This window comes from Oncorhynchus mykiss, chromosome 1 (genome assembly GCF_013265735.2).
Source record: "Oncorhynchus mykiss isolate Arlee chromosome 1, USDA_OmykA_1.1, whole genome shotgun sequence".
Classification (NCBI taxonomy): domain Eukaryota; kingdom Metazoa; phylum Chordata; class Actinopteri; order Salmoniformes; family Salmonidae; genus Oncorhynchus; species Oncorhynchus mykiss.
Genome location: NC_048565.1, coordinates 25,074,817 through 25,087,424, shown reverse-complemented (window position 1 = coordinate 25,087,424; position 12,608 = coordinate 25,074,817). Strand labels below are relative to the sequence as shown.

Sequence of the window (12,608 nt, the reverse complement as noted above, 5' to 3'; positions counted from 1 at the left end):
GAACGTGGTACCTTCAGGCATTTGGAAATTTCTTCCAAGGATGAACCAGACTTGTGGAGGTCTCCAATTTTTTTTCTGAGGTCTTGGCTGATTTCTATTGATTTTTCCATGATGTCAAGCAAAGAGGCACTGAGTTTGAAGGTAGGTCTTGAAATACATCCACAGGTGCACCTCCAATTCACTCCAATTATGTCAATTAGCCTATCAGAAGCTTCTAAAACCATGACATCATTTTCTGGAATTTTACAAGCTGTTTAAATGCACAGTCGACTTGGTGTATGTAAACGTCTGACCCACTGGAATTGTGATACAGTGAATTATAATCTGTAAACAATTGTTGGAAAAATTACGTAAAAATAGATGTCCTAACCAACTTGCCAAACTATCTTTTGTTAACAAGAAATTTGTGGAGTGGTTGAAAAACAGGTTTTAATGACTCCAACCTAAGTGTATGTAAACTTCTGACTTCAACTGTATATGGAGCCCTCTGCATTGTTACAAAATTTGGGAGGTCCATGGCGATGCGGTACAGATCTCAATTTGGCATCTTTATGCCTCCGGAGGCTCTGCAATTGCGTCGCACCCTCCATTAGGGAGACTCGGACCACATTTTCGGATCAAGCATAAATTGGATTTTAAGTTGCTGGGTGTAATTGGCTGATGACCTTTTGAACTGGCTTTTCAGTCAGTGGACAAATTTGGCATCTGTTGACCCCATTTGTTCTGTGTGAGTTACAGCTGTTGCTTTCCGTCTCAATAGAAGGGCAACTCATCACCTATACACTACAGCACACACAGACACATACAGTATTAGAGAAAATGCATTCACACACACACACTTAATGCCTTATTAATGCAGCCAACAGAGCTCAGGACAAAAAAAAAAAAAGCACCAAGAACACATATTATACTGTATCACAATCTCCACTTAACACTGTTTACTTGCAGCATGTTACAGTGTATTGCTGAGAGATACTCAACATTCCAGTGTCCCTCACACAGTTTAAACACTATCCACATTCAGTGGTCGAAACAGTGCTTTCACAAAACATTCACCCATTGTGTAGCTATCAAAACACTTTGATGCACTTAAGCACTGTTCTTCTGGGAATTCTGCAATAGTACCATCAAGTGGTTGTTAACCAAAATAGGGATGTGAGAGGAACATAAATTCAAAGCTATTTGTATTTTGTATTCAATTCTGTGGTGTAGCAAGGAAGGTGTCATGGAATGAGCTCAATCATGAGTGTCTTTTGGTTTAACAAAATCGATTAAACACGACTCTGTGTGGTCAACTGGGTAGTTATTCCTCTGTGACTTCAGCCCTGCTTGAAGTGGTTTAAATCGGGTAGCATTCAGGATGTTTTTTATATTCAGGGGTTACTGAGGAGTTATTTCCCCAAATAATCCATTATATTTTGGTTATTGTTGATTTTTTTTGGAAAAAGTAGTTAACCAAGAGAATCCTCTCCAGAAGTGTGTGTATGTCCGATACAGTCCAAAAATGTTTCTCATGTCATCAGTCAAGTTAAGATATTGGACTATCAAGAAGCAAAAGAAAACAGCCATATGGTGCATTTTAAATGATGATGATGTGGATGGTGACTCTTTGCTTCCTGAAAGACCAATATCTTTAAAACTTGACTGCTGTTGTCTCATTTTTTATAAAAAATTGCCAAATCGTTTTTGAGTGGAGTTTCCCTTTAACACAACAGGATTACTGAAGATAATCAGGATGGAGTTAATTAATTTAAATCAAGCTGCTCTCATTACGTCCTCATAATTTAACAAGAGATCTTGTGACTTGGGACACTGATGAGTAGCTAATGTTAAACTGAGACCTGAGAGACTGTGCTGCCGGACAACTTGATGAGACTTGTTCATGTCCACCAGTGGCATGTGAAGGGAAGCATAACAGAAAGCCACTCATTGCTTTGACAAAAATCTGTTTTTTGAGATTTACGTTGAGAGTAATCAATGTTTAAATATTAATGCTGATTGTAAAGGAATTAATGAATCAGAAATTAGGAAACTATCTGTTATGCCCTAAGGTATTGGGACCTCCTTATGTTTGTTGCATTTGAATGTGGTTTATCATTTAAAGAACAGACTACATAGGGGGTTATTTAACTTCCTCTTATATCTGAAATGTCTGAACTGCATAATGACAGTCACATTGTCTTTCATTTTCAGCTTTACTAAGCGTTCAGGCATGACAGACCAAGGCTTGCTATTGTGTGATGCAAATATGGAGCACAATTGGTAAGAGTGCTACCTCTGCAATGTTGTGGTCAAGTTGCGTAATGGGAGTGGGTGGAATTGAAAAAGCATTCAGAGAAATGTGTTCAGCTCCCAATGGGAGCATCTAGACCTTAGTGGAGAGACGAAGCAATATGTAACTTTTTGGATGACCCGACCAAATTTACAGAAATGTTAGTTAGATGCGCTAGATATGTTCTATGTACGCTATTTCTATGCTTCCCGTTCTTAAGTTTCGTTTTGCATCTTACTTTCAGTTTTGTACCGTGCTGAAAATACAATATTTTTGGTTAACCAATGACCAATATACCATGGCTAAGGGCTGTTCTTACGCATGAGGCATCGCGGAGTGCATTAATACAGCCCTTAGCCGTGGTATATTGGCCTTGTATCACAAACCCTGAGGTGTCTTATTGCTATTATAAACTGGTTACCAATGTAATTAGAGCAGTAAAAATAAATGTTTTGTCATACCTGTGGTATACAGACTGATATACCACGGCTGTAAGCCAATCAGCATTCAGGGCTCAAACCACCGAGTTTATAACAGACTGTATACCACGGATTTGACAAAACATTTAGTTGTACTGCTCTAATTATGTTGGAAACCAGTTTATAATAGCAATAAGGCTCCTCAGGGTTTGTGAGACATGGCCAATATACCACGGGTAAGGGCTCTATTAAGGCACTCCGTGTTGCATAACAACAGCTGTTAGCCGTGGTGTATTGGCCATATACCACACCTCCTCAGGCCTTATTGCTTAACTCTGGTCTACCTGCTGTGTCCCTCCCCACAAACAAAACATAATTTCCAAATGTTAATGAAAAGAACCGGCCCAATTACTTAAGACAATGCTGCGTTCGTAACCAAGTGGGAGGTAGGAATTTACCAGTTGTGATGCCGTAAACACCAGTTGGATGCATTCACATGCATTGAATTCATTTAGAAACGCTGATTGGCTAATGGCCAACAAGCTGCATAAACCATCAATTTAAAAGTACAGCTATCATGCTTGTAAATAAGGTACTCCATTCAAAAACCATATTAATAGATAGCTTTTTATAAATGTTTTGTTGCATTTAACTACCGAAAATGCTGTTAGCAAGGTGACGTCAGAGCTCATGATGATATGAGTTCCCACTTGTTGGACCGACCAGTTGGAGGTCGGTTCAAGTGGATTTTTGCCAGTCATATGTGGTAAATTCCCACTTCCCACTTGGTTATGAACGCAGCATTAGAGGTCCCTCTTCTATCTCTGCAATACTTATCCTACTCAGTATACCCTTCAGCATGCCCATACTGTATTGTCAACAAAGGCTGTTACATACAGTAGGTTTGTGACAACTGTTTTCTTAGATTTCATCTGGAAACATCAATTCATACTGTCACTGTGGGTCAAGAATGGGACTAGGAGTCTCTGACCCATTGCTGAAACCGTTTTAATGGTTATGTGTTGTGCAGTCCCCCATCACAGACCGTGTGGATGCTAATCAATCAATTCGGGGAATGAAGTATCAACATTGAGCTCACAGTTAAAGGAAACTGTCAGTGATTCATGTTTATTATAATGTGAATCAAAACGCTAAAGAATTTGCAATAAAATGGAAACTATAGCCTACAACCGTTTTCGGTTTGTAATTGAAACAGTAGCCTACCGACCTACCTACCGTAGCCTACCGACAATTAGGCGGATATCCTCATTAAATATTGCCAAATGTTTCCCTCAGTATCCTATCGGGTCTTCTTATGATTCATAACGCCCGTGATTCCAGCAACATTTATTAAGTAGAATGATTGATTTCCGTGTCAAACGCAGTCTTCTTTAACAAAAATAGAGACAACACTGCTAGACGAGAAAATTGACATGTAGGTCGTGCGCCCTCCATTTTTGTGTTGAGGAAACTGTACACCCTCCTATCACATAGTAGGCAGCAGACAGTGGAGCTAAAAGACGCACAGCGCATCCGCTTGCCTCCCCATTGACGTCACTTTGGTATCACATGAACGAGAAGGGACCAATCCAAGTGGCTCTATCGAAGTGCTTGGGTTCTTTCACGAAGATAGAAGAAAAAGACAGTAAAAAGGAACCATGCCAATGACCGTTTAAAGACCAAGAAACACGTCGCCTTTGGATTTGGGTGTTTTCTATCAAAGCTACGTGACTTGTATGAGTTCAATCTGTGGAAGATGTTATCTGGACTGGAGTTGGCAGAATGGACATGGCCCGAACATATTGAGTAGCTCGTTGGGGGTGCTAAACGCGGACAGGATAGACATTACAGTGGGAATGGTGTGGATATAGGATTATTTGCCTATCCAATAACTGCTCTTTTACTTTTCCGTTCTGAAATACCCCCATCAAAGACTCTTTCATGGCTTTTCTATCAGTGGCTCCGCCGTGTCTGTTTTTCGCCCACAACACTCTTTTAACAATTGAGGTCGTATCGCGGTAGCTTTGCTCCCAAGGTTTACAATCCAATCCAATTGGCTTTTCTTTTGAAATATATATATTTAAACTAATATTAGATAGGCCTACATTGTTACCTATAGGATCTTTTTGCGACTAGTTGAATATGGATTTTAACAGCAGCGGCGGGGGTAACGAGCTACATAATAAACAATTCTATCAATCTGAGGAGAGCAAGCCTTTGCTGGGGGAGATGTCTGCGCCGACGCCACCGGAGGGGAATAATATTAAGTTAGGCGCCGGGCCGTGCAAGAGAACCCTTCTCCATTGCAGCAGCGGGATGCGATATAAACTACTACAGGAGGGGGACATCCAGGTGTGTGTGGTCAAACACCCTCGGACCTTCCTCAGCAAAATTCTAACCTCAAAATTCTTACGAAGATGGGAACCGCACCACCTCACCTTGACAGACTGCAGCCTGGCGTCTGCGACGGTGAGTTGCTACTGTTGTTGCAACATTGTGTGCACGTACAATGTTTACACCCCCCCCCCCCAATGCTGTCTTTTTTAAATGTGGGCTTTGTTATCACTTGTAATAATCCGTTTAAACACGACGATTGACGCATTTTCTGTGATTAACAGCAGAAAATGTAGCCTATCAGTTTCCTTTGTTACCTTCCAAGTTCCATTTGCTCAGCTGATAATTAGATCGCAACATTGTTGCTTTATTTCCCTCTTCGGTGACACTGTTGTCGCTACACCTACACACATCCTCTGACGACTGTGCAGTGGACTCCTATTTTCTACGCTTTTATTTTAGTTGGCTACGATTTTCATATCATTATAACATTTGATAATCTCTAGGACTATTGGTTCATCAAACATGTATGGCTGTTGATATGGTTTATCAGTCCTCGGCGGCCTAGGCCTACTGTTGTCCTCACGTTGGATACATAGGCACGGACTGACGTGTTATTTCTGTATTAAAGCATTGTTTTGTGGGCAGTGAGTGATGGCATGCTCACAAATGTATTGGATGACATTTTCTGTAGTCTATGAAAGCTGAATTGGGCCTAATGTTAATCTCCCAACAGCTGCCTCCTATGGATTTGTATCACATTAAATACTGTTGGCCCAGGCCAGGGCAGGGATCAATTCAGTTTTTAATTAAGTGAATTCAAGAAGAAAACAATAGGCATTTATCATATTTAATTTCAATGCACTTCCTGAATTGATCCTAACTGTGATGTAAAAATTACTGTACTCATTGGACTCTGATCTGCTGTGTAAACCTTGTATGAAGCCATAGCTCATAGATTAAAACTGTTTTCAACAGGAATGCCATACGAAATATGAGTTTTTAAACCAAACAAATAGTATTAATATTACTCTTCCTATAAGTGTCTGGTCTCTTAAAAAGGTTCACACCTTATTAAGAGACTTCCTGGTTAAATGCATCTAAAATGGTTGAAAAAAATATGATCATGATCACTGTTAGGCTATTATTATTGTTACTGTTGTTTACTGGTAGCAGTGGGACAGTTGTCATAAGGCTTAGGGCATTGTTTTATCAACAGGTCTTCTAAGAGGACATTGTTTTTTTTCTTTTACATTTTTACCCATTTGAACAATTTCACCCATGCTGCATGCAGTAAGCTAATAATGCCACATTTGATATTTTTCAGATTTTATTATGAATAGACTTCATATAGTAAACAATGGTGGGGATATTTAATTATGTATTTAATAAGTTACTTAAATAAGAATATGAACATGGTGTGTTTTGAATGTATTACACTTATGCACAAGGTATAATTTAATTGCAGTACAATTGGCAAGTCACCCATGGGGCTGTTCACAAATGTTTTGTCTTGGTAGACTGCATTACAATTTACGAAGACATACTGTCAAATCTATTCTTATAGCTCATCTTAACTTGTGGATAATCACACTAATGCCGCAGTGCTTCAATGAAAAGCACAGTACAGTTACAAGTGTCAAACACTCCCAGACAAGACGTCTTTGTCACACATCATGACAAATTAGACATTATTTTGTGGCTTGACCTAGTTGTTGATGAGAATATATATATATCCCTAAAATATGGTAGACTACATAACTTTACAAAAAAGTTATGTCTTCCTTCACAGCTCATTCTATCAGATGTGAAGAGTAAGGTGCTGACTAACCACCTCACCCCATTATCAATAACAGTCCCTCTCAGCAACAGGGTCACTAATAGGTGTCCAACAGGTGCTTAGTGTCTGGCGGTGCGTCACTAATGGAAGTGTAGTTGTCTGTGGCTAATGGTCTCTTTGGGCCACAGTCAGTGTCTTACTTTTAAATCTGTAATGTCTGTCTGTCTTTAGAAGTGAGCTGTTACATGTATTGTTTGATGTGTCAATATAGTATTCATAACAAGGTACTGTTCTTAATAAATTGCACATTAAAGCCATAAGGAAATTATTTCTCCCCCATACATTGTAATTCCACAGTTTGACTATATGTCAGACAAGTCAGGTCTATAACTAGTTCAATCGCAAATTATCGAGTGCAGAACTGTTGTTGTTCTGTACTAAAAACAACTTGAATTATGTTTCCTTTGTGTATTGGGTCACCAAACTGTGACTGAAACTTGAGCCATGCCACACAAGTTCAGGTGCATTTTCTCCTATCAGACTTACTCCTTTCCTGTCATAATTTACATTAGGACAAAACTCCAAGCCATGTGGATGCTTCAGTTTCAACAAATGAGGTAGGCTACTGTATAAATAGATGAGGGCCTGATATGAGAAATGTGAATCATTCCTCTTCTTAAGCATAGGCCAGTCACTATTGAGAACCTGCATCATATTTGCGTAACACCAACCCATTACAAGAACTTCCTGTCACGCCTCCTTCACAAAGGCCTACAGATTAGCTTGCAGTTCTGATATCTCAAGGGTCCTATTATGTCTTGAAGCGAACACGAACAGACAGAAACTAAGAACATGAGGTTGAGCAGGGTTAGGCCATACTACTCCCCAAAGAGCTCAGATTAGACAGAGATACCTTACTATCAGCAAGCAACTGAAAACACAAGATGAGGCAACTTTCTATCGACACTTTACATACAAGGGTTGGCTGGCCTTCTCTTGTCAATCGTAGGCTCAGTCACTGGTATACTTTTATTTACAAAGCCAATTTGGGTTTACTACCTTTTTATTTGGCCGTTTTTGTTGTTCAGAAATGTGGTGGGTACTCTCTTCGTTCACAGGACTTTATCCTGCTAACTGTTTTTTTACAGTTTATTTATTCTGTTTTTTTACTAGATTACCTGTAGTTGTTCATGTCTGTAATTGTGTATTGACTTGGTGCAGCCTATCTTGGTCAGGACGCTCTTGAAAAAGAGATTTCAAATCTCAATGAGCCCTTCCTGGTTAAATAAATAAAAAATACAATCTAAACATTGAAAGTCAGACTGAAAAACCAAACTATTTTTCACATCATACTCCATTATAGCTATTATTGTAGCGTAAAAATGAAGTGAAGACATTTATAATACGCAGTTGTGACACACACAGAAGCCTCAGAGAACCTCTTGGCAGACACGTGTTCACATTCAAATACAGGATCATCCTCCTTTTGTTGGGATAATCACCCATTAAGAGAATATTTGAATTATTGTCTGGAATTAAGCTGTAGTACCCTGACATATGGTTTCTTATTATTAACCTACATTTGACTGTCCCCTTTTCCAGAACATTCAGTAGAGGGAGAAATAAAGAGAACGTGTGCATTAATGAAATAAATGTGATTTTTATCATAATTTTAGACATATAGACTTAGGCCTATTTGTCACCGACCCAGTAAATACGTTTTAGGCCTTATTATAAAAGTGTACAGTAGCCCGCTGTATGCCATAACTATGATGAGCAGTGGTTTAGCTCGTGTGCATTTGACCAATGGGTGTTGTTAATCAGAAATCCCTTTAAATCAAATACAGATGTTACAACAAATGTTATAGATTTTCTAACTGAAGTGGTACTAAACTACCATAAGTTTGCCACCTTTTGTAACCCAATCTGTACAGTAACAGTGGAACAGGTGCTATCAAGTATAAACATTTGTGTAGCCCAGTACTCAGACACGGTATACAGTACATGGGATCCTTGGCAGTTCAGGAGGGAGTAACAGAGTGGTGAAAGGAAGGGCAGTGAGCTGGTCATGTGGCATCAGAACTAGATTATTCCCCTCCCTTACATGGTTCATCATATTGAGAACCTTTGGAACCTCTGCTGTGGTGAGGTCCTGGCTGGGCTCTATTTTGTCAGTGTCAGTGTGATTGTCTCAGCTCTCACAGCGTGATTGTCTCAGCTCTCACAGCGTGATTGTCTCAGCTCTCACAGCGTGATTGTCTCAGCTCTCACAGCGTGATTGTCTCAGCTCTCACAGCGTGATTGTCTCAGCTCTCACAGCGTGATTGTCTCAGCTCTCACAGCGTGATTGTCTCAGCTCTCACAGCGTGATTGTCTCAGCTCTCACAGCGTGATTGTCTCAGCTCTCACAGTGCATTTCCCAAAGTAATACCTTTTAATGTATTTTGTTTGTTTTGCCATGTTCATAGAGTGAAATCCCAGTACATTTAAAAATATATATTTTGTCACACGAATGGGTGCAGTGAAATGTGTTGTTTTACAGGGTCAGCCATAGTAGTACAGTACCTCTGGAGCAAATTAGGTTTAAGTGCCTGCACAGACAGATTTTTTCACCTTGTCGGCTCAGGTATTCAAAGTCCTTCACACTTACACTAGAGCTTGTTTATCAGACAGCAGCCTGGTTGGTAATTTACAACCTACTGGTTGGTTCCTTATTATGCAGTTACAGTAATAATAACCTGTTTTGTTACAACTTGCTGCACATAAAGCCGATTTACTGCATCATTCATTTTGACACATAGAAAAGTGGCCATTTGCATGATATTTGGGAAGGCATGTTGGCACAATTGTATTGTTTATTTTTCATTATTGAATCTAAGCCAAGAGACAAATATTTCTGTGAGTTACATAATAGTATGTTCCAGCATTGTATGATGAAACGCTTACACCCTATTTGCCCTGTATCCCATAATCCATTTCACTTTTATTTTTTACCATCTTTCACACTGGAAGCCTTCATGCCTGCCGGACCAGATGTGATTGCTTAAAGTACTCGGCTAGTATAACATTACAAAAACCAGTATAAAGTTTATCAAGGTATTGGCAAAAAGAAAAACCACAGCTTGTCAAATGTGTGTTTTTGTTTGAAGAAAACGGGGTAATGGTTGCTATCACATGCAGGTCCACTGCAGCCTGTCTCGTATTAGATCAAGACATATTGTGCAGGTCACAGTCACTATATGGAGTTGTCCACATACACCAGTCAGAATCCCCCAATGCGTCATGGCTTGAACTGATTAACCTCAGGTCCACTAGGTCATGCCTGATTAATAATCCTCCATACCTCACCTTTTGCAAACTGATGCTGTGTTACAAAGTAGCCTAATGTACCTTTCAAACCACTGTGTTCTCTGTTTCTCTAATCACTCATAGTTTCAGGCTGCCATTGAAGTCTCATTAATTGGATATCCTTCATACAAGCTGTCCAGAGGCAACTGCCATCTACTGGTCTCTGATGTTCATAACATGTGCAAATGAGAAAATGGTGGAGAGTACTTGGCTAGCAATACCCATAATGCCTATACAATGGAAGGAGAGATTTAATGCTGCATTTTTGTGAATAGCTGTTTTCATATTTTATTTGCATCGGTATGTAGAAGCGCCTGGCAGTATTTGTGTACCTTCTATACATTCTCAGATTAATTTACAATGAATGCTTTTTACCATCTTTTTTTGGTGTGGTACAATGTTTTTGCTGCCAAAATACATTCATCCTCAAATTTGGTTGATTGTAACATCCTATAAAGACACATGGGGTATAATTGAATAAGGTGAGCACAGTGTTGGTAAATTCATTGTGTTCATTACAAGAGCTAAAGAATTGATCATGAACAGTGACCACTGAAACCTGCTTTGATTGTTAGACTATATCATGAGCAAGATCAACATTGATTGTCTTCATCGTTCATATGATCAGTTTGCCAGTGCACCTGAATACAGAGATGCTTTCCACCTGGTTCTCCCTGGAAACAACAAAAACATGTCTCCATTTCACCTCCTTGTTTCCATGGCAACATAGCTGTGTTGGTGAGAAGAGCTGTACTCCACTTCTCCTCAAGGAAGAAAAGCTGAATAAAAAGAGACTAAATTAGATGAAGAAAGACCATAAAGCAAAAGTGAATAAAACAACATGAGGGATGAAGATAGATTGATGCAAGTTACCACAGCAAGCTCTTGTACAGGATATTGCATCTTTGACAATTTATGGTAGTTCCCAGTGAGCAAAATTGGTTGAAAGATGGCTTTTCAATGTCTTGTGCTCTAGGGGATTCAATTAACCCTATCTGTTTGCTCCTGTAATATAGACTTTTTCATTTGAATTTCTCAGAGATGCAAGGTTCCACTCCTCAAGTGACTTTAGTTTTTTGTCTTGCTTTGCTATTTGTGTGCATGCATGCATATGTGGTGCATTTGTGCATGCACCTGTGTCCAGATACACGCACAATAAGTTACATTAAAAATGGTATTGGACAGTGCCTTAAGTATTCATACCCCAACTTTTCCCACATTTTGTTGTTACAGCCTGAATTTAAATTGTTTTAAACTGAGATTTTTTTGGGCCACTGGCCTAAACACAATACCACACAATGTCAAAGTCAAATTATATTTAAATTTTTACAAATTAAAGTTAATGTCTTGAGTAAGTATTCAACTCCTTTGTTATGGCAAGCCTAAATAAGTTCAGGAGTAAAAATGTCACGTAAATGTCATGGACACACTGTATGCAATAATAGTTAACATGATTTTTGAATGACTACTTCATTCACCCCACACAATTACCTACAAGGTCCCTCAGTCGAGCAGTACATTTCAACCACAAAGACCAGGGATGTTTTACAATGCCTCGCAAAGAAGGGCACATTTGGTTGATGGGTAAAACATTTTTTTTTAAAGACATTGAATTTCCCTTTGAGCAATGTGTATTAATTACACTTTGGATGGTGTATCGATACACGCAGTCACTACAAAGATATAGGCATCCTTCCTAACGCCGTTGCCAGAGCGGAAGGAAACGGCTCAGGGATTTACGAGATAGAAAACTGATCAACAACATTGTAGTTACTCCACAATACAAACTTAATTGACAGGGTGAAAAGCTTGTACAGAATACAAATATTCCAAAACATTCATCCCGTTTGCAACAAGGCACTAAAGTAATACTGCAAAAAATGTGACAAAGTAATTGTACTTTTTGTCTTAAATACAAAGTGTTATGTTTGGGGTAAATCCAATACAACACATTACTGAGTACCACTCTCCAATTTGTCAAGGATAGTGGTGGCTGCATCATGTTATGGGTATGCTTGTAATCATTAAGGACTGTGGAATATTTCAGGATAAAAAAAAAAAAGCTGAATGGAGCTAAGCACAGGCAAAATCCTAGAGGAAAACCTGGTTCTGTCTGACTTCCACCAGACACTGGTAGATGAATTCACCTTTTAGCAGGATAATAACCTAAAACACAAGGCCAAACCTACACTGGAGTTAGTTTTGTCTTAAATCTGCGTTAAAATCTCTGGCAAGACTTGGAAATGGTTGTCTAGCAATGATCACCAAATAATTTGACAGAGCTTGAAGAATTTTGAAAAGAATAATGGGAAAATCTTGTACAATCCCAGTGTGCAAAGCTCTTAGGGACTTACCCAGAAAGACTCACAGCTGTAATCGCTGCCAAAGGGCTTTGAATACCTGTAAATGAGGTATTTTCAATAAATTTGCTAAAATGTCTAAACGCATGTTTTCA

At 39.1% G+C, this 12,608-nt stretch overlaps 1 protein-coding gene across 1 annotated transcript in view; it reads left to right on the top strand.

The window, feature by feature from the left end:
• Positions 1-4,186: 4,186 nt before the first annotated feature.
• Positions 4,187-12,608, top strand: part of LOC110519016 (c-Maf inducing protein) — a 38,794-nt gene continuing 30,372 nt past the window's right edge. Inside the window, exon 1 of the mRNA XM_036974229.1 lies at positions 4,187-5,160. Within this exon, the coding sequence (XP_036830124.1) occupies positions 4,834-5,160 (327 nt within the window). The 5' untranslated portion in view covers positions 4,187-4,833. The remainder of the gene's footprint in view (positions 5,161-12,608) is intronic.